The following is a 23,040-nucleotide window of genomic DNA, read 5'->3' as shown; positions in this document are numbered from 1 at the left end:
TCTCTCGATGCGCGCAGTATATTCTATATAAGTTTCTATGTTACTTTTTAAACCTTAACTCAAATCGAAGCTGCCGACGCCTTCGGAGATTGCCAGTTTCAATTTCAATTCCAGCGCTTCTTTGCTCGAGTACGGCGGGAGCTTCAAATAGTTCGCGCACGTCATCGCGCTCGGCAAATCGGCATCGGCCAACTCCGTGCCTTCACTAATCATTTCCGCGGCGTTCATTCCACCACCAACTTCGCTTAAAACGGTCGGTTGTTTGCAAACGACTTTTAATTTTGGGTTCAACGAGGCTAAACCGCCTATCGGTAAGCGAGGGGACCCGGTCGTGAATTTCAAAAACGATCGGCGTTCGGCGTCTGACATGTTGGTTAAAATCTCGCGCAAATTTACCACCGGTTTGGAATTGACTTGGTAGCCATGATCGCATAAGATGTGCTCGCGTAAGTCGCGCTCGCTCCACTTTGTTTGCTCGTCCACGCCACACGTGAGTGCGTCGATTTCAGATAAGGAAAACATGGCAAGTTGCGACGGGTTGGAAACGATGTCGGCAAAACCCTCGCGGCAAGCCTGGAAGAGCGGTTCTACGCCGGCGCCTAAGACATCGTCAACGACCGTTGCGATGTAGCGCGAAGCGTTTTCTGCCGTGACAACTTCGTCTGCAACGGAAGCGCCTTCTATATTCGCACCATCCGGCAACGCGAATTCCAGACACAAATCTTCAATCTTCGCGCCGTCGAGTCTCCCGGACCCGTCTCGAACCGCCGTTTCGAGTTTTTTCAAAGTCGAAAACAGCTCCGGTTCGAGCAATTCGAGGTCGTCTAAACAAAGAGGTAACCCGTACAGCTTCTTGAAAAAGTTCGGGTTAAACTTCACGTCCAATAATCGACCGTCTTGTAAGACTTTGCCGATGGCGCGTCCGACGCATCTGAAAATCTCAATCGCTTTCGAGGCGTTCGGTACCGCACGGAACGGCTTCGGGAACAACCCATGTGGCGCGTTTACGAGGCTTTCAGCGTTGTCTGTCTTCGTCGTCGTTGTCGCGCTATGTTCACTTCGAAATATCCCATGTGAAGCTCTTTGTAAATCTTTTGAAACCAACGCGTAAAATTCATTCGTGGGACCAATGCCAGTCCCAACCTCGTCGTAAAACTCAACCTCTAACACGTGTTTGCGCGTTTGCGGCGAAGAGAATACTTTTATGGCAGAAGACAACGCGTGCTCTCTTCGAATGCGCACCTTTTGCCGTTGTAAACGGCCTACGCGAGCACCTCCTCGCGGATCGCCGCCAGCATTTGCAGCCCCGGCGTTGGCCGCATTGCCGTTGGCCCCGTTGCTCGCCTTACCGTCACCGTGGAGCTGATGCAACGCACGCGCGACGGAGAAAGAGGCGCAATGAAACAGCAAAACGCGCTCGTCGAGTGTGAACAGCCACGGGCACGTCTTTGCAAGCGCAGAGGTCCATTCTGGAACTCTTCGAGCGCACACAGAAAGCGTATCGCGAAGCTGCGCGCGAAGCTTTCCGGAGAGTTTCGGCGCCAAGAACAAGTTTTCGGCGTGCATTTTCGCTGAGGAAAGGTTGGCGATGCGCATTCTGTCCGCGCTGAGCAGCATTTTATCCTCGTCGTCGTCGCCATTTACCAGCATGTTATCAGACGTTTTTTTAGTATGAACAGTAGCAGACTTTATTTTCTCTGGTCCCGCGGTGCGCAAAATCTTCTTCGCGTCTTCCGTAACGAGATGGCACAAGGTCAACGTCGCCAACGCGTCGCGAACAAAGTCGTCCTCCAAACCTTTCACAACATTTGGATGCCCGAATTGCGCGTTGAAAACCGTTGATGCTACCGGGCCTAAAATTGCTTTGACATCGCTTTTCACCGATGGATTCGCGAAGAGGTTTTCCTCCACCACGGTTTCGACGAGCGTCGCCGGTTTCGACGAGTCGTTCGAATCTTCGCCGCCTTCGCTGATAATACCTTTAAATTTCGGGTCGGTAGTGTCCACAATGTCGTAGTATAACACGCACGGTTGTTCCCACAACCGTCCACTCATTGGTTTCACGGAGTCACCGATAGAGACTTGCGTGACTGCGGCTAAGACGTTCTTGGTATCCTGAATGTACGCGTCGCCGTCGTTGACCGAGAAGGCGAGTCGAGGGCGCGCGATGTCGCTCCCCGCGGCGACGGAGGCGAAGGTTCTTCCAGCAGCAGCACCAGGAGCAGACGATGCTTGCGGCGTCGGTACGCGCGCAGTAGCAGCAGTAGCACTTTGCTCTTGTTGCGATGGCGGTGGCGGCGACGGTGACGATGCGGGAGGCGCCGCGATCTCTTCCGCGGATGCCGGCGGATGCGCCGTGTCCTCGCCTTCTGGACCCAACAAATTCTCTTCGTCGTCCTCGTCGTCCATGTAGTCTTCTTCGTGATCCATGTCGTCCATGTCGTCGTCCTCTTCGTCGTGGAAGTCCTCCTCGTCCATATCGTCGTAATCTTCTTCTTCGTCGAAGTCTTCTTCGTCGTGATCCATCTCGCGATCTGGCGCGCTCGCGGATCGGTTTGCGTCGGCGTTCGGCGCAGAGGCGGAAGTATTTGAAGCATTTGGCGGTTGTTGCGCCGGCACTGGTTTCTTCTTCACTCGGGAGTACAAGAATGCTTCGACTGCGCTTAACTGCGCTAACGGTTCAATCATAACCACGCTGTTGCCGTAATCTTCAACTTTGGTCGCGTCGCACTTCGAGGCGCGCTTTAAGCGAACCTTGAGCGGTCTCGCGAGCAAATTCAACCCAGGGTCACCCGCGTTCGCTGAAGGCGCGAGCGAGGACGGTACACCGCTCGAGGCGCGAAATCGCGCGTAGGACGAATCCGAATTTGCCGTCGCGTGTTCTGAAACAGAGATCGGCATGCGTTCTCGCGTTTGTAAGGTCTCCACGAGAAGACGGACGAGCGTTTCAAACGAGCCCGTCGGCGCGTCGCCGGCGGCGCGCGTGAAAATGGCGAGACGCTCCGTCGCTTCTTCACAATCGATGCTCCTTGATTTAGGAGAAGAAGTTTTAGGAGAAGAAGGCACATCTGAGGCACAGAGGAACTTGCGCAAAGTCGACGCCGCGCCGCATTCGGAGAGTTCGAACGCCGAGATTTCGCTCGTCGCCAGCGCTTCGAATATTTTGGCAAACGCCGACGAAAATTCTTTGGCGTCTCGCGGATTCTTGGCCGATTTGCCGCCTTCGCTCGAATCCGAGAGTGGCGCCGTTTTCAGTTTCGCGCACGCCTTGCGAAGTCGATCGAGACCTTCCGAAGCAATCAAGTGCGCTTTTCCCGGCCCAAAGTATTGATTACGAACTTCCGAGCAGATTCGCAAACCTTCTTCTTTTGGATTCGTGGACATTTGAAACTGCGGCTCTCTCGGCGTCGTTGGATGCAAAAGCGTTTTTTCTTCGGATCCAGCGCTCTTTTCGGCGGCTTCTGCGATTAAAAAGTTGTACTCTTTCGCGCGAACCTCCAAAGCGTGCGCTCCGCCTTCTTTTGCAAACCTCTTGATGAATTCGGCTTCTTCTTCTTGAGTATCTTCGTTAGATTTCTCCAACGTCATCGCGCACAACTTTGCAGCTTCCTTCAATAACTCGCCTTGCGGATCGATCAAAGCGCGAGCGACGACGGCGGCGATGGGAGCTTCATCTCTCGCAACGTTCTCAAACGTCTCGATGTCAACCAGTTGCGTCCACGATGTTAACGTCGACAGCGCTTTGCGTTTAATGGTCACATTCGACGGCGACTCCGCGACGTGGCAAAGCGTCGGCGCGAGATATTCGCCGAAAATTGCAACGAGCGAGGCGTTTTCTGGTTTCGCAAAGAGCTTTTGCAAATCCGCCGCGCCGACGACCAGAGAGACGGAGGTTTTCTTGATCTCGTCGTTCCTCTTCACTTGGGATGGTATTAACAACCCAATCAAATGCATGGCGTCGTGCAAATCATCCATCGATTGTACCGGGCTGTATTCGGAAACGCCGACGTTCGCTCGAACGATTTTGCATCTCTCTAAATGTTCGGCCAAAATCTGCGCGACGCCGTTATTCAACAAGAAAATGGACATCTCCGGACGCGCTTCTAAAATTGTCGCGAGAATCTTCACGCACCCTCTGTAAAGCAGGCGGCTGTGTGTTACATTACTCGTGCTGCCAGCAGTGCCAGCCGCTTCGCGCACGATTTCTAAGCACCGTTCGCAGAGCGCGTCTGATAAAATGAGAGAGACGGTTTCGTTCGCCGCCGCCGGGTCCATCTCCGAGGAGGAGGATTTTTCCTTCTTCTTCTTTTGTCTATCGTTGCTAGTCGCGGCGTCGTCCGTTGTTCTTGTCGTCGTCGTCGTCGCCGCCGCCGCCGTTCCGCCTCGTTCTTCTTCTTTCTTAGTAGCAGAAGGTTGTCGATCCAGTAACAACTGTTGTTGTTGTTCTTTTTGTTCTTTTTCCTTTTGAAGCAAAAACGAAACTCTTCGATCGGCTAATTTCTTAGCTTTCACCGACAAAGAGACCAAGCAGTTGCACGCTAAAGTGGCAACTTTTTGATCGTCTCGAACGAGCAAAGAGAGGAGCGTTGGAATAGCGTCGACGGCACCGGGCGATAAGGACTTCGTTGGAAATTCCGAGCACACGTTCGAAGCCATTTGCATCGATACGCCTTGCATGCCGACGCCGAAGAAATCCAAGTGCGCCAAAGCCGCCGTCAACGCACCTGCTTCGGCGGCTTTTGAGCCGTAATATCCTCGAGTAAGTTTTTCAAGCGCGGAGAGCGATTGTTCTGCGACGTCTATGTATTCTATGGCGAAGAGCTTTTGACACAACGTGGGCAGAGCGCCTGCGCGCACAAACGCGCCCCGCGTGTTTGGCAAAATGTCCGCCATGGACGTCATCGCGCGCACCGCCAAGAGCATCAACTCTGGGTTGTGCTCCAAGTTGCAGCAATTCAACAACGCCTTCGCGAACGGCTCCGGCGATAGACTCGTTGCTAAGAGTTCCTCGGAAGATGTGACGACTATTTCGCACAATTCGTTCAAAGCGATGACAATGGCCGTATCGTCGATGCCGCCGTTCTCGGCTTCTCTATCAAACGTCAACGCTTTCAAAACGTCTTTGAGGCGCGCGGAAATCCCGCCGCGAGAACCACCACCCATCCCCTCCATGGCACCACCGAGACGAGAGAGCAACGCGTGAAGTCCTCCATCGTGACGGTCGCCACTGCCTCGGCGTCCTTCGTCCTCCGAGTCGTTGTCGTCGTCCTCGTCGTCCTCGTTCGAGTACTCTTCTTCGTCGTCGTCGTCATCGATGTCTTCGTCATCCTCGTCTTCCTCGTCGTCGTCGTCGTGATAGTCGTCTCCGCCACCGCCGTACTCTTCGTCGTCGGCGTCTTCATCCTCGTCGTCGTCTCCAAAGTCTTCTCCTCGATCGACTTCATCGATGTCGTCTTCGCGCATCATCGAGACGTCTTGCCCTTCCGTCGGCTGCTCGTCGCCTCCCGACCTTTTGCCTCCGCGGTTCTTTTCGTCGGCATCTTCGTTGTCCTTCACCTCCTCTTCTTCCTTCTTCTTCCTCCCGCGCGTGGTTCTTTTCGCCGTCAAAGTCTTCTTCATCTTCTTCTTCTTCTCCTTCTTCTCCGCCTTATCTTTTTTCATCAAAGCGCCAGACGCCGCCGGAAGAGGAAGACCATCATTACCCTTACCTTTCGCCAACGTTTCAAAGCGTTGTTGAGTAGAAAAAGCAGAAGACAACAACAAAGTCGTCTTTTCGCCCTTTTTCATCGTCTTCGTTCTCTTCTCATCGTCGCTCTTTGTTTTCCTCTCGAGCGTGCGACCGTCGCCTTTTTCCTCCTCTTTTGCTTCTTTGACCTTCTTTTCTCCTCGCTGTCGTACCTGTTGTTTTAACGAAGAAGAAGAAGACAACTTCGATGTGGGCGAAGATGCTTTCTTCCCTTTCTTCGTCGGGTTCTTTTGCGCGGAGGCGGATAGAAACAAATTATCTTCGTCGTCGTCGCTTTTCTTCCGTCGTTTTGTCTTCTTCTCGCTCGCATCTTCTTCCTCCTCGAAATCCATCGTCGTTTCCGTCGTCGTCGTCATCTCGTCGTCGTTCTTTTTGCGCTTCTTCTTCTTCTCTCGCGCTAAACTCGTCTTCCTCTGAATCAAAGCTGTTGATTTCGTCGGCAAAGCAGATGTTTTCTTCGTCTTCATTTTCGTCGTTTTTGTCGTCGACTTCTTCTTCTTCATCGTCGACTTTGATGCGGACGACGACGAGCGTCTCGGAATCGTTTCCGCGTTTTCCTTCGTCGTCGTTTCCTTTTCCTCGAGAAGAAGACAACGTTTCTTACTCGTATTACGCATCATCATCGTCTCAAAAAATAGCGCGATACTAAAAGAGAATTGTTGTTGTTGTGTTGTTGTGTTGTTGTTGTGCGAACGGTGATGCGCGCGTGATAGAGAAACGCGCGCAGTAAACGCGTCAGATGTGTGATGTGGCAGCCCCTCTTTTTTGCCTGTTTTTTTTTGCACTTAATAAGCGACCCCACTGTGCTTTGTACTGCGCTGGCAGCGACGGAGTCGTAGAGAGCGCGCGACGGAGCAGAGCGCGAGTAGGAGTAGTACAACAAATAAAAAGCGTGCAACGCTGGGAACAAAAGCGAGCGCGTGACGTAGGAGTAGGAGTCGCGTTACGACGTGAGTGTTATGTAGTTTGGCGGCGTTTTCTCTCTTTCTTTCCGCGGAGTATATCTCTAGTATTTCTCGTATAATGCTTTCATTTATTAGAGCACGCCGGATTGAACGATCACGACGTCTTTCTTCGGCCTATCGCCTCTCCCGGTTTGAGTGCTCTCTACTTTTTTGACGACGTCGAAACCTTCCAACACGTTTCCAAAGACGACGTGTTTCCCCGTCAACCACGGCGTCGCGGCGGTGGTTAAAAAAAACTGCGAACCGTTCGTGTTCGGTCCGGCGTTGGCCATGGCTAAAACGCCAGGCCCGGTGAACGGGATTTTGAAATTCTCGTCCGCGAAGTTTCTGCCGTAGATGGAATACCCGCCGGTTCCGTTCGCGCGTTCGAAATCGCCGCCTTGGAGCATAAAGTTCGGTATCACGCGGTGGAAAATGGAGTTTTGGTACCCGAACCCTTTCGAGTTTGCGCACAACTCTCGAAAGTTCGCCACGGTTTTCGGAACGTCTTCGCCGAATAATCCAATGACGATTCGTCCGGCGTTTTCACCCCCGATGGAGACGTCGAAGTAAACTTTTTCTGTGACCTTATATTCGCACAGGTTCGGGAATGCGGACGCGACGTCTTTCGAATATCCTTCGCACAGTTGTTGTTGCTGCTTCGCAGGCGCTTCATCCGGAATCGTTTTCATCATCATCTCTTCCTCTTCCCCCGCCAAGGTTTCGTTCGCGCTGCTTAAAAAGAAACTGGAAAAAGCAGCGGCTGAAATCGTCGTCGTCATCATTTTCCGTCTCGTGTTGCTTCTTTTTCTCGTCGCATCGCTCTCAATAAAGGTGTTGCGTATATCTTCTTTGTCTTCTTCTTTGTCTTCTTTCACTTCTTCCCTACTCTCGCTGTTCTCGAGCGACGCCTTCGTCATCGTCGGCCTCTTCCCGTTCCGAAAACTTCGAGCAGGTGTTGGAGGTATCATCGTGCGCATTCTCGCGGAAAATATGGAGGATGAAATCATTTCTGTCTGTCTGGTATTCTCCGCGTTGTGTTTCTCGCAAAAAGGTAAAATATGACGTATCCAAAATGTCTCCAATTTATCCATTACGTTTGCGCGCATTAAAACATACATAACTTTAGGACGATACTGTCATGGTTTTTACCACCACCACGACGAAAATGCCATCTCTGTCTGCCGTTTCTGCGAGTTCGTTTTCATCGTTCTCATCGTCGTCGTCCGAGCTTCAGAAGCGGATAAAGAAGAAGACGAACGTCTCGCGAGGACGACGAGGAGGCGCTCGAGGATTACGAGGAGGACGTTTTCATCGGACGACGAAAGCGGAAAGCAACACCAACAACGGCGACGACTCCGTCAAAATCGAGAGGGAAGGGTTAGAACGACGGGAACCGAGGAGAAGAGGTCCGAGGAGGAAGATCGCGCGAGTGGTCGTCAACAAAGAGGAAGAAGAAGAAGACAAAGAAGAAGACAAAGAAGCTTCGAAGCGTTTGGTGAGAGAAGAAGGAAAGACAAATACGAAGACTACAAAGAATACGAAGAAGAAGACATCGATGACGATGACGGAACGATGGCAAAAAGACCCACTCTCGGCGTTGATTTCCATCCCTCGAATCGCGCTCGGGGCGGCGGAAGAATTAATCGTCGAGAAAGGCGGGAACCCGTCCGACGTGTTGGAGGAAATCGGGAGGAACGTGCCGCGATTGGTATCGTCGTCACCGTTTAGTAGTAGTAGTAATAATACTAACGACGGCGACGACGATACCGAGAGTGTTGAGAACATTTTGAGAGATTTAGAAAGAGAGATGGAACGGTTGGAGAGGAAAGGTGCGGACGCGGCGAGACCGATGAGAGAGGCGTTGGTGAAACCGAACTTGGATGAAGAGACGTACGAGAGGTATTTCGCGTACCCTTCATCAAAAGGCGAAGGGGAGGAGGACGACGAAGACGAAGACGAAGACGAGGACGAGGAGGGAGGATTTTACGACGCGAGTAAAGATACCGGGAGCGACGAAGAGGTGGCAAAAGCGGCGAGTGATATCGCGGATGCGTTGAGTGGGATGGATTTAGCGGATTTGTACGCGGAAAAGAAAGAGGAAAAGGGAAGGAGCAAAAGCGAGGAGGGAGAACGAGGAAGGCGGTTGAACGTAATCGCTGAAAGTAACTCGAGAAAGGCAGAGAAGGACGGCGTGTCACCAGAAGCGGTGGAGTATACCATCGAGGAGAACTTATCGAACGTCGTGATGGAAACAGCGACGGTGTCTTCGACGAGACGAAGAGTAGTATCGAGCGCTACCTCTTCTTCAGCGACACCTGCGACGACGATTGAAATCTCAAACAAGTACTATTCTTCCGCCGCGATATCACCGGAAGAACGAAAGGAAGAGAAAAAAGAAAAGGCAACGGTGGTTAGCATCAAAGATACGAGTAGTTACGTACAAAAATTCAACGGTAAATGGAAACGAGACGATCAACTGGACGAATCGAAACTGATGGATTTATTCGAGATGAACCGGTTGTTCCGAGCGGCGAATAGCGCCTTGACGCAGTTGGATGTAGGAGCGACCACTTCAAATTTCTCGCTCAAAGCTTCGTACGGAATCATCTCCGTCAACGAATCGTACGCTTACGATTCGGAAGTGCGCCAAAACAGACGAGATGCGAGATCGGGAGCTCAATTCGGACGAGCGACGTTAGACGCCCAATCGGAATCGATAACGCTCGAGTCGCGATGGACTGAACCTCTCGAAGGAAACATGACGGAAACGTTCGAAGTTGATGAGAATAACCGCCTCGTGCGCAAAGCGAAGGTGACCCTCCTCAACACCAACAAAACCTGGGAAGGCGTTTACGAATACAAGCGCGTGTAATATATGCACATACTAAATCTAAACTAAAGGTAATCCTGGACAAACGTACGCCTTTTCCGGACACTCCACGCGTACCGTCACGTCCACGCAAAACAAAGTCTCCACCCCTTTCCCATCCTTCAACTCGTACCTGTATCTATACTTCCCGCTCGGCGTGTACCACGGCACTTTCGCGCGTCGTCCCGAAACCGTCTGCCTCCCGTGGCCTCCAATCGGGCAGTCCTCCGTCCACTCGCACAACGCGACGGACTCTTTTATCCCTTGATGATTTTGCATCTCCACTTCCTCTTCCACGTTATCATCATTATTATCACTATTACGAGTACGACGACTACGACTAAACCAACTCTGTCGGATCATCTTCCCGGACGTATATTCCTGGTCGCTTTCTAAGGTAAACTTCGTCGCCCCGGAATGCCCGGTTCTGCCGGCGAACGACCCGGGAGATGCCACCGCGTTCAAGACTCGGATTTTTGACGGACTCGTTACGTTGCACAATTGGAACGAGGAATCCCAGGACTCGTGCTTGTGCTCTTTGTTTTCCCAAACGAGCGGTCGTCTTCCTCGCGTTTGTGGTTTCGTAAACATAGATGATGGTTTTTCTTGCGCTGATGCGTTCCCCAATGTGAATGAGAGCAGGAGTAGTCGTAGTGTCAGCAAAGGCATCGAAGGAAGAAAGGAGCTCCAACAACAGAAGGAGCGCATTAGTATTGTTTTTAAGTGCGTGCGACTCCTTTGAACTTTGTTGCGCTCTCTTTTTGTCGCGACTGTTTTAAGCGCGAACTTTGGAGTACGTTTTAGGAGTAAATTCCAATACTTGATAAAATATATTACAACACAGATAAGAGTCTTCCTACAAAGCGACGGCTTCCAAGTCGAACAAAGAGGACCCGACGATTTTACACTTCCTCATCTGTCCTGGCTCTAACTTTTGCCCTCCATTTTCAGCTTCTGAAATGAACACGACGGGGTCGATATCCGGCGCTTCTAAAGCGGTTCTGCCGACCCAGGCGTCCATGTCCTCGTCGAAGTTGTCGACGAGGACGTCCAAGGTTTGACCGACGCGAGATTGGGCGAAACTTTCGGATATTTCTTGTTGTTGCGCGACGAGCTGGTCCCGGCGTAAGGCGCGGAGATCGTCTTTGACTTGGTCCGGGTACTCCGCCGCCGGCGTGCCGTCTTCTTCGGAGTAGGCGAAAGCGCCTAATCGTTCAAATTTAAAGTCGCGGCAAAATTGCATCAACTCTTCGTGTTCTTCCTCGGTTTCGCCCGGGAAACCAGATATGAACGTCGTGCGTAAGGCTAAACCGGGAATTCGATCTCGGAGTTTATATAACAAGTCTTCCGCGTGCTGGCGAGGCGGTCGGTTCATTCGGAGTAAACTCAAATTGGTGATGTGTTGGAGAGGAATGTCGATGTATTTACACACCTGCGGGACGTCCGCGATGGCGGTGATTAACTCGTCCGAGAAGTAACTCGGGTACGCGTATAAAATCCGAATCCATTCGATGCCGTCGACTTCGGCTAACGTTTCCAAAAGCTCGGCTAACCCTCGACCGTCTTGCGCTCGCAAATCCATCCCCCACTGGTTGGTATCTTCCGCGATTAAACACAACTCTTTCGCCCCGAGCTGGCCTAACGCTTTCGCCTCGTCCACGATGGGCTCAAACTTTTTCGATCGAAATTTACCTCTAAACGACGGAATCGCGCAAAACGTGCACTTATGATCGCACCCTTCGGCGACTCGCAAATACGCCGAGTGTTTCGGCGTAATCCGCACTCGATCAATCTCCAAACGAAACGGCGGCGAGTTTCCACCGACCAACGTCTTCTTTTTCGGCAACACCAAATCGTCGTTCGTGATTATGTTTTTACTGCTGGTGCTCGTCGCAGAAGCGCCGATTCTGTTTTGCGACGCGGGATCGAACGGACTCACGATAGTATTTTTGCGTTCCCGCAAACTCTCCTCCACGAGGTCCGGCAACATCCCGTAATTCTCAAACCCGACGATTAAATCCGCCTCCGGTAACTCCTTCTGCAAATCCTCGCCGTACCTTTGCGCCAGACATCCAGTCACGACGATTTTCTTCTTCCCGCCTTTGCTCAGTTTCGACGCTTCCAATATCGCCTCCACCGATTCGCTCTTCGCGTCGTCGATAAACCCGCACGAGTTTATGATGATAGCATCCGCCTCTTCGTGGTTCGTTGTGATGTCGTACCCGTTCTTTTGCATGTCCCCGAGCATAACTTCCGCGTCTACCACGTTTTTCGGGCATCCCAAGCCTACCAAGGACACTTTCAAGTTTTTCTTTTCTGTTGCAATTCCGGTTGGATTGGACGTGGCGGCGACTTTCACGGAATCAAAATTGGAATCGAAACGATTCTTATTTCTTTGCAAGTTTCCGCTGCTTTTTTTAATCTTCTTTCCTCCTCCTCGTTCACTCGCACCACTAGTACACCGCGTGGTGGTGTTGGTCGTTTTGGTTACAGTATTAGAGATCATCATCGTTTTTAATAATAAGGAAGAGTAAACACAAGACACACCTATATAGGTTAACGAACAACAATGGAGCTTTTTTCGAATGGTTTGTTTGTTTGGGCAGTTCTCGAGGCAAAAAAAAGAAAAAAAAGAAAAAAAAGAAAAAGAAAAAAGGCGTTTCTCTTCATTATTATTAGAAGAAGAACTCTCCTTTCCTTGTTTCTCTCTCTCTCTCTCGGCCTCAAGTCGCTAAGGTTTTGAGGCGAAGAAGACTTTGAGAACTTCTTTCTGCCGCGAAGTGCTCGCGTTTTTTGCGCTTTGCTTTCTCAAAAAAGTTTTACTGTAGTAGATGATGAAGCTGAAGATTATTTTTACTCTGGTGTGTTTCGTGTTTAAAATACTAGTCCTGGTATCGCTTTTTTAATAGTAAAGTTGTTTTAGTTTGCGACGAGATATTCGTGAACGCGCGATGTTTTCTTCTTCTTGGTCTTGGTCTTCCGCGTGGTGGTCACCGTTTCCGTCGTCGTCGTTCGCGAGGAGTAGTCCGTCTTTCTCGGCCGCGATGCGGAAAAATTTCATCGTGAAAGCGAGGAACAGACGGTTTTGGTTTTTCGTGGAGACGATCTGTCCGATACTGTTCGTGGTGTTGATGGTCGTGCCTTCGGTTTTAATCGAGGAGAAGACGGTTCAATCGCAATTTTTTATATCGAGGCCTTTGGCAAACGTCGCCTGGGGGGTGACGAGAGGGTTTGAAAGCATGGACGGAGGTAAATATAGAATCGCGTATTCGCCGAGCGAAAACGAGGAGGTTAGAAAAGTCGCGATGAAAGCGGCGCGGCGACTGGTGTGCGAGAATCAACCGATTACGTTCGGCGCGGTGGTTTCGGTAAACGCGAAATACGCTTTGAAATCAAACAGTCCCGAAGAAGGGATGAGCGCGATACCGAACTTGATCGAAGATATTAATAATTTGACGAGATCAAGTGCGAGTGCTTCAATAGTAGATGTTTTGAGGGACGTTATTCCAAAGACGTTTTCTGAACGGGAGGGCGGGAAAGACGTGCCATTTCTCGCGTGCGACGATGCATCCGCTGAGGCGCTTTTGTTTCCCGTATCGTCCGCGCGGAAAGCGGAGGCTTTAGCGATGGATCCGGAGAATAAGATATTGATGGTTGTAAATTTGATCATGGATGATGGCAAAGATATTCGCTACGAGATTCGCGCGAACCAAACTTCCGGGATTGCCTCCGGAAAGACGATATTGTCCGGAGCCTCGAGCGCCCAGAATAATAAAAATCGAAATTCGCCCTTTGCGCACCCGTTTCAAAAGTGGGTCAACGGCGTCAACTACGAGTGGACGAAATATTACGCGTATGCGAACGTACAAAGCGCGTTCAATCGAGCGTTTTTTGAGTATTTTGCGGAAAGAGAAGGGATTTTGAATGCTACCGCGCGCAACCTCACGTCGATCAATATTAAAGCGTCCGCGTTCCCAGAGCACGATACGAACATCGCCGCGACAATTTCGAGCGCCTTCTTCTCCTTAGCGTTCGTCTTTGCCTTCGCCGTTCCACTTTCCAGCATTGCAAAGTCGACTGCCTATGAAAGCGTAAATAACCTTCGTTTACATCAAGAACTGCTCGGTTGTTCTAAATCTACGTATTGGTTGTCTTGGTTTATGGCGCATTACGCGCCGTTGTTCTTAGTCTCGGGGTTTATATCTTTAGTTGGCAAACGCGCGTTCGTATCTATCGACGCGTCTATTGTGTTCGGATTTTTCATCGTATGGTCTGCGCAACTCGTCGCGTTTGGTTTATTCGTCTCCGCCTCGGTTGGATATTTGTTGCAAAAACTCGCGAGAGAGGATGGGACGTCTAGGTCGAACAACAGCTCCTCGACGGCGTCCGTCGCGTCTCTGGTGAGCGTGTTCGTGTACGTCGTCACGTGGGTTTCGGGCGTTACAGCGACGACAAAGCATCCAGATGGAAGTGTTAGTTGGCTTTACGCATGTTTTCTCTCCCCGGCGAGCGCGTTGCACGTGTTTGGCGAAATTGTGAGCGCGTGCGAGAGACACGGCAGCTCGATGTCGTGGAAGACGTTCGCCGACGACGATATGTACCACGACGTCACCGCGAGAGGCGTGTATTTTGTCGCGCTCGTAAATTGGATGGTGTTTGCAATCTTTTTGCGCGCGTTTTTCATACGCGGAGGGTGTCAAAATGTGAGATCAAAATACGTTCTGATGACAAGCGATAACGCCGCGAGTGACGATGCCATTCGAGCGACGAACGTGACAAAACGCATTTTAAGAAACGTTAATTTTCGCGCGAAGAAATCCAGCGTCTGCGCATTACTCGGACACAACGGTGCTGGAAAAACCACTTTAGTGTCCGTGTTAGTTGGTCTTGAGTCTATAAACGAGCAAACGAAAATTGAAACGTCCGGTGAAGTTGGTTTTTGCCCGCAGTTTGACTTTTTGTGGCCGCAACTCACCGTTCGCGAACACTTGCGGTTGCGATTGGCGTTTTCCTCGAAAAGTCGGAGAGCAAGGAATAACGACGAAGAAGAGGAGAATATTCCCTCCTCTGAACCGATTCTCATCCAGACGCTCGCCTCCAAACTCGCCATCTCGAATAAGCTCGACGAACAAATCTCCACGCTTTCCGGCGGACAAAAAAGGAAAGTTTCGCTTTTGTTGTCGCTTTTGAACTCCTCGATTGCTATTCTCGATGAACCGACGGCATCGATGGATCCAGTCTCCAAACGTTTGGCGTGGAAGTTGATCTCGGAGTTTACGAAATCAGATTCTGCAAATAGCGTTGTTTTAGCCACGCATCACATGGACGAAGTTGAGGCGTTAGCGGACGATTTGGTCATCTTGCATAACGGCCAATCCGTGATTGAAAGCGTTTCGGTGGAAGAGATGAAAAAAATGCACGGCGGTGGTGGAGATGAACCGTCGCTGGAAAAGGCGTTTCTTAATTTCATCGCAAAAGCTAAAGAAGAGGAAGGCGAGGAGGATGATATCATCTTACCTTTGGAAGAGGTAGGAGTAGCGGCGGCAACCAGCGGAGACATCGACAACAACGACGACGAGAAGACTACGAAAACGAGGAGAGCTTTGCGACAAGTTCAGGCAATTTTACGCGCGCGATATTTAGTCTGGAAGCGTCAGCCGTTGTTTGCGCTATTTGCCATCCTTAGCTGCGCGATATTTTTCACCATCGGCCTTTCGTTGGCAAAATCCGGTTCGTCGGCGAATGGTTCATCTGCGCTAAGTTCGAGCGAATACGCCGAAGAGATGACGCCGTCAACATTTCTCGGAAAGAGCAAACCCTTGTTTACCATATCTGAATCGTCTCGTCCGTCGCGTCAGCGACAAATGGCATCGCTTCCTATGACTTTCTATGCTGCCGTTCGAACGACGCCGCGCTCGGTCACAAAACAGTACGAGTGTCAAAGAAATTCTTTCCTCTTGCCTGTATGCGGCAATATTTCGGCGTGTGCCGAAAATTTTGAGTGCACGAGTGAAATGAACATCGAAAGCACCATCGATTACGAATTGATGAGACAGGCTGAATTTACCGCGACGCGTTCATGCGGATCGCAAAAATTTCCTTCTCCGTGCGCGTTTTACTACCTCGACTCGACGACGAATACGATGACCATCGCTACCTCACCCACCGCGTACCACGCGATTCCATCTGCGTTGGGCTTACTCGACGAGTCTATTTTTGCGAGCGCGTTCAGAGAGAAAGGTCTGACCTTGACAGCAATTAACGATCCGTTACCTTTGAGTGAAAGTGAATCTGTGTCCTCGAACGCGTTTTCGCACCAGTCCATGTCCTCTACGTTCGTGGCAATGTGCGCAGTCCTTGGATTAAGTATAGCGTCGGCTATACTCACACCAACGCTCGTTCGAGAGAGGACTTTAGGATTTAAGCACGCGCTCCTATGTGCGGGACTGTCGAATAAAGTGTATTGGCTCGGAACGGCGACCTTTGATTTCATTTCGAAGACGTTTCCCGCTTTGCTACTTTCGTTCATCATGTGCCTCGCTTTACGCGAAGAGGAAATAGACGTTTCTTCCACAAGATACGCAGAAACATTGCTTTTTGCATCCATCGCGTTTGCGTTTCAAACGACGCCGATTGCGTACTTATCGTCGTTGTTTTTCTCTGACGACGTGTCTTCTTTTGCTACGCAAGCGGCCAGTTCCTTCTCTGTTGCGGTATTGTCTTTTATCGCGTCTGTCGTGTTGGATGGTCTGGCGTTAGCCGGAGAAGATGTTTCCGTGGTGTGGGATGTTGTTTCTGTTATCTTTTGCGCGTCGCCGCAATACAGTTTCGCTCGTATATTTTACAACCTTTCTCGACGAGAACACGCCATCCCTCGATTCGAGGAGAAGCGCGAAGGAGAGGAAGAAGAAGAAGAAGGTGTCGGTTTCTCGATATTGCTTCCGGATACGAAAACGTTCCTGGAATGGGAAAATAGCGGAAGAGAGTTCTTATTGATGTTTGTTTTCGGTCTCTTCTATTGGTTTGTTTTCGTTGCGTTGGAATGGCGAACCGCGAAACGCATCGAAAACGCTTTTGAAAAAGATACGAGAGAAGATGAATGCGATATGAACGATGGAGCGTTGACTGTGATGAAATTAAAAAAGCAGTATCGCAAAGACCAAGCGCCGTCGGTCGATTCTATATCGTTCAAGGTTTCCGCGAAAGAGGCGTTCGCGTTGTGTGGCGTCAACGGAGCCGGCAAGACGACCTCGTTCGCTATGCTCTCTGGCTTACTATCGAAAACGAACGGCTACGTTCGATGGGCGAGCGCGACTACGTCTTTTGGCTATTGCGCTCAAACAAACGGCGTGGAAGATTTTCTCACGCCACTCGAACATCTCGATTTGTTCGCTTCCGTCGTCACGTCTGCAACAACTTCTTCCTCCTCTTCTTCTCCTTCGCTGTGGTGTGAACGTTTTCAATCGCTACAAAAGCACAAAATCGTGCTCGCGAAAAACTTGAGCGGCGGTGCGAAGCGAGAACTGTGCGTTGCAATCGCCCTTTCCGTCGCCGAAGCTGCGAAACAAACGGTCTCTCCCTCTCATCATCCATCGTTAGTTTTACTTGACGAGCCTACTGCGGGCGTGGACCCGTATGCGAAAACAAAGCTTTGGAAGGCTGTGGAAAACGTTATGAACTCCAATCAAGGCGCCGCGGTCGTCATCACTTCCCACGATGTCTTCGAATGCGAAAAAGTCTGCGCCTCCGTCGGGTTACTCCGCGACGGCAAGTTCCTACTTTGTGGCAACACCTCCGACATCAAAAAAGAGTTTTCCAACGATGCGTTTGCGTCATCCTCGTTAGAAGACGTCTTCATCGCCGTTGTCGAACGGGAAGAAGCATTGGAAGCGTTTTCTCAATCCAATGATGATAACTAAGATATAATCTCTCTCTCTCTCTCTACCACCATCGCAACGCGCTCTTCGCTCCGAGGCCGTCTCGTCTCGAATTCATATCTTGCGCCACGCCTTCACATCCGTCTTCAGCGCTCAACCAAAACCCGCCGATATTATCGTGGTGCAAATAGAATCGATGATGCAACGTAAATGCAGCCGGCCCGTATTTCGTCTTAAAATTCGCCACGCCTTCGCTCTCCAACGCGTCTCCGTCTCTCCATTTTCTCTGTTGATCTGAAAGCCACCCGCTGTACTCCTCGATTTCCTCTTTCGTCCAGCCTTCGTCGTCGTCCTCGTTCGCCAACGAGAGTTGAATCATCATCCCAGATTTCTCTCCAAACGTGGAGACTTTTCTCACCTCTCGCCCGTGAAAGATGGATTCGTTATCCGCGAACGCGCTCTGCTCGTATCCATCCATCATATACATCCGCGAAACGTTCGATTCTTGGACGACGACGTTTCCATCATCTGTTTCTCCAAAATTCCTCGCTTTCGTCTCCAGCCTCTCCCTAAACTTCCTCGTAAAACTTAATCCAAACTTCATGCCTCCGCAAAAGTTAAACGTCGTCGCCGGATGGCTTTCGCAATCCAACATAAATTGCGCCCAGTTTCCGTTATATCTTTCGTTCCGTTCCGTAGAATCCACTAAAAAAGACGGCATCATCATCAACTCTTCTTCTTCTTCTTCTTCTCGTTGTTGATTTTGGATGGCTCTCGGAGACGTCACTCTTTGTCTTCCTGCGTTCCTTTGTCTTCGGGTTTCGGCTTTTAGGTGATGACGAGTTGATGTTGTTAATTGCGCGCGCATTTTGGTTAAAATCGTATCGAAATTGTGCCGTCGTCGTTTCCCTTAAAAAATAAGCGTAACAACAAAGTGCGCGCGTTTGATCGAACGCACACGCGCGACGCGACGCGCTGATTCAACACGCCATCCTTCGAAAGTTCAACGACCGAAATGGATATCGAGAAACTCAGGAAAAAGTTGGGGACTTTGAACGACGACGACCAGTCGTGGCGAAAGATAAAACGAAAACCCAACAGGCGGCGAACAACGGGAACGACGGGAACGAGGAAAGACGAAGAAGAGAAACGAGTGGAGAAAATACAAACGACGCTAAAACTGAAACACCCGTGGAATAAAATCGAGGACGTGGAAGAGGTGAACGTGTACATCGTTTTCAAAGAGAAGATGAAAGTGATCTCGTTCGCGAGCGAAGAAACGAGGAAGAGTTGGAAAAGTTTCGAAGACGAAGAGGTGGAGGAGGAGGAAGAGGAAAAGGTCAAGACGACGAAGAAGAAGAGGCCGCCGGCGCTGGTAAAAGTGATCGCGAGTAAACTCGAGACAAAAAGGTCGTCCACTCAAAAGAAGAAGAAGAAAAGAGATCAACAACAACGTTCGGGGGCGAATGTTTTCATCGTCTCCGGGAGTCAACCGGTCGTCAACGAGTACGATTTAGAGCGCTTGGGCATGACGACGACCGCGTTCGCTCGCGGAGCGGAAAGAATAGAAGAAGAAGAACAAGAACAAGAACAAGAACAAGAGCAGTGAGAAGAGAAAAAACACGTCTAGGACGATTTAAAGATCAGTAAATGGGGACGATGATGATCGAGAGAGAGAAGAGCAATAATCGATCCATCCCCTCCATCCAAGATTTTCCTCCGTGTATTTTTTACTCGCTATATGAACTCCTCTTTTTTCTCTCGTTTTGCTCTTTTTACAAAGGCAGCTGCCAGGTCAAAAATGACTTCATTCGATATCATATCAACACACACACACACCTGCACGAATACAAAATGTTTTCTTTGACTACTTCTACCGTTGCTTCCGCGAAAATCACCTCCAAGGTACGCGAATGCGTTATTATTTTCGTTTCTTTCGGTTCGCGTGGGTATCCTCGACGGCGATTTCGAACACCAATCGCGCGCTTTAAGTACAATCCCAATCGTCTCGTTTTTAAGCCAAGACGGCAAAAAAGATGATTTTTGCGCGGATGATGAGAAGAGTATTTTGATGCGAGCTTTGATATGCGACGTCGCGAACGGAAATGCGGCGTCGCATTCGCGCGCATAAATACTTCTCGCGCGCGAGGTTCGCGCGTTTGATGGGAGATTTCGTCGTCGAAACATCGCGTTTCGCGGAGGAAAAGCGCCGTTTTTGAATTTGTCATCGATATACAGTCACAAAGCGGACCTCTTTCTCGTTATCTCTGATTTCGATCAGAGAAATTCTATTATTTCGATGATGATGATGCTGACACATATGTTCTCTCTCTTTCGTCTTTACGCGATAACTTTAAACAGGTGAACTTCAAGACTTCCAAAAGAGTCGCCACCAAGGCTCGCGCCGGGTTCTCCGTCAACGCCGCTGCGGTACGTTTTTCTTCCTCCATCTCTTGTTTTGGATAGAGTTCACAAAAGACTCCAAAGTGACTCCATACTGACTTTCATCAACGCGTTCTCTCTCCTTTCTTCTTCCTTTTATAAACAGTCTGGCGACACTCTCGACAAGGTTAGAGGTATCATCTCCGAGCAGCTCGGCACCGACCTCGACGCCGTCGCCGCGGATTCTAAGTTTGTCGACTTGGGCGCCGATTCTTTGGACACCGTCGAAATCATGATGGCGTTGGAAGAGCAATTCGAAATCACGCTCGACGAAGAAGGGGCCGAGAAGATTGGCACAGTCCAAGAAGCCGCCGACATGATCCAAACGCAAATCGACGCGTAAATTTAATTCGTCGTTTTAATAATTACAAAACGGTTGATAAATTTAGCGAGAGAGAGAGAGAGGGAGAGAGAGAGAAGAGAGAGAGAGAGAGAGAGAGAGAGAGAGAGACTGCGAGAGATGATGAAATCGAGGCGAAGAGAAAAAGACTCGCCGGACGGATGGCGGCGCGCTCTCTCTTTCTCTTTCTTTTCGAACTAACACTTAGATTTATGGGGGGAAATGTGCATACTAAACTCACTCACACATCAGAGAGCGAGGTTGATATGTATTTTAATATATATAAATAGCCATTTATATTCACACGGAACACGTAAAGTACACCTTTTCAGAGCAACTCTTCTTCTTCATTGTTTCACCGCGTAAAAGTCACGTAAAAAATCTACAACACAATAAACACAACGAACGCTCTTCTGCGAGGACGAACGATATAAGTCACGAGACACATGTCATCCTCCCCTAAATCGCTCGACTCATCCTCTGCCCTCGAGCTCCTCTTCTCTCCCGGCGACAAGAGGAAAGGACGAAAGCGCAAAATCCTTCTCAAATCGATCGAAAAGACGGTCCAGATTTCAATCTCGTTCCTGGTCGCCTTGCTTTGTTTTTACGGGATTTACCGGGCGATCGACGACACGCACCCGGAGACGCTGGCGAAAATACCAAAGTTTGGAAGTAGTGGAGGAGGAGGAGGAGGACATTTTCTTCAACTTCGTCATGATGATGATGAAGTCCCGATGAGTAGTGGTAGTAGTGCTAGAAAGAGATTTAGTGGCAAAAGCAGCAGGCTGGTGGACTCTCTGGCGAACGACCTGTCGCGAGCGAAGACGGCTTTGACGGACGCGAAAATACACGAACGCGCGATCGAGGTGGAGTTGATGGAAACGAGAGCGCGAGAACGATCGATATATCAGGAAGCGGAGACGTTGAAATCGAAATTGATTGGCGCGACGAGAGACCAAGTCGAGGACGTCGTCGAGGACGTGGACGAGTTGTTGAGAGATTGGGAGTTTGAGTTGGGGGATCCGGTGGAGATGGAACACGCGAGCCCACCGCCGAGCGAGGCGATGGTGAAGCACGAGGAGGCGAAAGAGGAAGGGATGGGGAAGAAGGTGAAGGTTGGGGAAAAGGCGTCGGAGTTGACGGCGGCGGAGCGAGAGCAGCAGAGTAAGACCGGTGCCGGTAGTAGCGGAAGTAGTAGCGATAGGAGTAGGAGTAGTACTAGCAGTGGTGATAGTAGTAGTAGTAGAAGTGGTGGTGGTAGTAGTAGTAGCAGCAGCAGCAATAATAATGTTCTCGCTGATGACGCATCGTTAGGGACGTGCGAAGCGCACGAGCACACGGAGTATTGGGGAGCCGTCGTCCTCAACGGCGATAATCATAAAACCGAAGATGCCGGTAAGTGTTGCGACGCGTGTCGAAATCTCAACAGAGCCAGTGGGAATAGATGTAACGTGTGGGTGTACAATCCAAACTCGAAAGCGTGCTGGTTGAAGTTTGAGAAAAACATCAAGGAGATGAAACCGGCGAACTCTGGAGCGGGGGTTCCGTGGGTCGCCGGGAAGTTTACGGACTTGAAGCCGCCGAAACCGCCGCAGCATCCACCGGCAACCGGGAAAAGGTACGAAGATATGCCGCGGTGTTTACACGGCGTCATGACGTCCAGTGGTAACGCGTACATGAATTGGCAGTCGAGAATCATGTATCAGACGTGGCAAAACCACGCCTCGCAACCTGGATCCATCATGAAAGCCTTCACGAGAGTGTTACACAAAGGTCGCGACGACGAGTTAATGGTTGAAATACCGACCATGCGTTTTGAGCCCATTCAAACGCACTGCGACAGTTGGTGCGATTATCCCGTAGCCGATCGGTCCAGTGCCATCGCGCGATGGTCGCAAACCTCTGACTCGGAAACGTGTTCGCACATCGTCATGCTCGAAACCGATCACGTCATCGTGAAATCGCCGCCGGAGTCCATCTTACTCCCACCCGGCCAAGCGTACGGTTTCGAGTTCACGTACATCAACGTTAACCATCCAACCATGCGCTCACACTTTTCGGAAGAGTACGGCGATAAATCCAAAGGAATTATTCCTCGAACTGGAAATTCACCGACCGTTATCACCGCCGAGGATTTACGAAAAGTGGCTCCGAAATGGGCTGAATTCGTCGCGCGCACGGAACAACCGGAAAACGTCAAGAAATCCTTGGGATGGTTGCGAGACATGTACGCGTACGATCTCGCCGCGTTCGTTTCCGGCATCAAGCACACTTTTTACGGCGCCGGCAAACCCGAATCCATCATGGCTCAACCTCCGGCGGATGAAGAACTCGGCGGCGCGTTCATCTTACATTACACCTGGGGCCCAGAAATCTACGACGTAGACGGAACAACTATGCTTTGGAAATTCGACAAACGAGCCTACGGTGGCGGTCAATACCAACGAGGTCCGTATAAACTCGTCAAACTGGAAGATCCTCCCCCGTGGAAAGAAGGCTTAAAATTGCAAACGTTCTTCGCTCCTCGAGCGATATCCGAGAACAAACACGCCTTGATCGCCATGTTGATTACCGAGATTAACGCCGCCATCGATAAGTTACCGAGAGTGCCAAAAGGCCACGACTCCTTGGAAGAGGCGCAAATGTGGGCCTCGAATTAAAGACGAACTCAACGCGTCGTGTGAAGCAGTAGCGGAAGGACTCGAGGAAAGATTTTTTTAATACTACATCAGACTCTTTTGATAGCAGATTCTTCATAAAAAGCGCTCCTCACACAACTATTTATTTAAAAGAAGACAAGAATAAACCGCGAAAGCGGG

General features: G+C 50.3%; 8 protein-coding genes across 8 annotated transcripts; 5 read left to right on the top strand and 3 right to left on the bottom strand.

Annotated features, from left to right (window-relative positions):
- Window positions 1–54: 54 nt before the first annotated feature.
- Bathy07g03740 (predicted protein) lies at window positions 55–6,249 on the bottom strand (the record flags this gene model as incomplete). Its single annotated transcript, XM_007512200.1, has 1 exon — window positions 55–6,249. One exon carries the CDS (start codon window positions 6,247–6,249, stop codon window positions 55–57), a length of 6,195 nt encoding a protein of 2,064 aa, XP_007512262.1.
- A 533-nt stretch (window positions 6,250–6,782) lies between these two features.
- Bathy07g03730 (predicted protein) lies at window positions 6,783–7,784 on the bottom strand (the record flags this gene model as incomplete). Its single annotated transcript, XM_007512108.1, has 1 exon — window positions 6,783–7,784. One exon carries the CDS (start codon window positions 7,782–7,784, stop codon window positions 6,783–6,785), a length of 1,002 nt encoding a protein of 333 aa, XP_007512170.1.
- A 74-nt stretch (window positions 7,785–7,858) lies between these two features.
- Window positions 7,859–9,565, top strand: Bathy07g03720 (predicted protein; the record flags this gene model as incomplete). Its single annotated transcript, XM_007511936.1, has 1 exon — window positions 7,859–9,565. The coding sequence occupies one exon, from the start codon at window positions 7,859–7,861 to the stop codon at window positions 9,563–9,565; it is 1,707 nt and encodes a 568-aa protein (XP_007511998.1).
- An 853-nt stretch (window positions 9,566–10,418) lies between these two features.
- Bathy07g03710 (MiaB-like tRNA modifying enzyme YliG) lies at window positions 10,419–12,071 on the bottom strand (the record flags this gene model as incomplete). Its single annotated transcript, XM_007512070.1, has 1 exon — window positions 10,419–12,071. One exon carries the CDS (start codon window positions 12,069–12,071, stop codon window positions 10,419–10,421), a length of 1,653 nt encoding a protein of 550 aa, XP_007512132.1.
- A 535-nt stretch (window positions 12,072–12,606) lies between these two features.
- Window positions 12,607–17,481, top strand: Bathy07g03700 (ABC transporter family protein; the record flags this gene model as incomplete). The annotated part of the gene is made up of 1 exon (XM_007512035.1): window positions 12,607–17,481. One exon carries the CDS (start codon window positions 12,607–12,609, stop codon window positions 17,479–17,481), a length of 4,875 nt encoding a protein of 1,624 aa, XP_007512097.1.
- Window positions 17,482–18,454: 973 nt separating this feature from the next.
- On the top strand, window positions 18,455–19,048 carry Bathy07g03690 (unknown protein; the record flags this gene model as incomplete). Its single annotated transcript, XM_007512241.1, has 1 exon — window positions 18,455–19,048. One exon carries the CDS (start codon window positions 18,455–18,457, stop codon window positions 19,046–19,048), a length of 594 nt encoding a protein of 197 aa, XP_007512303.1.
- Window positions 19,049–19,544: 496 nt separating this feature from the next.
- On the top strand, window positions 19,545–20,224 carry Bathy07g03680 (predicted protein; the record flags this gene model as incomplete). The annotated part of the gene is made up of 2 exons (XM_007511990.1): window positions 19,545–19,588; window positions 19,813–20,224. The coding sequence occupies 2 exons, from the start codon at window positions 19,545–19,547 to the stop codon at window positions 20,222–20,224; spliced, it is 456 nt and encodes a 151-aa protein (XP_007512052.1).
- Window positions 20,225–20,667: 443 nt separating this feature from the next.
- Window positions 20,668–22,881, top strand: Bathy07g03670 (predicted protein; the record flags this gene model as incomplete). The annotated part of the gene is made up of 1 exon (XM_007512223.1): window positions 20,668–22,881. One exon carries the CDS (start codon window positions 20,668–20,670, stop codon window positions 22,879–22,881), a length of 2,214 nt encoding a protein of 737 aa, XP_007512285.1.
- Window positions 22,882–23,040: the final 159 nt, after the last annotated feature.

This window comes from Bathycoccus prasinos (genome assembly GCF_002220235.1).
Source record: "Bathycoccus prasinos genomic : Chromosome_7".
Taxonomy (NCBI): domain Eukaryota; kingdom Viridiplantae; phylum Chlorophyta; class Mamiellophyceae; order Mamiellales; family Bathycoccaceae; genus Bathycoccus; species Bathycoccus prasinos.
The sequence above is the reverse complement of the archived record's forward strand: the minus strand, read 5'-3'. Positions and strand labels throughout refer to the sequence as shown.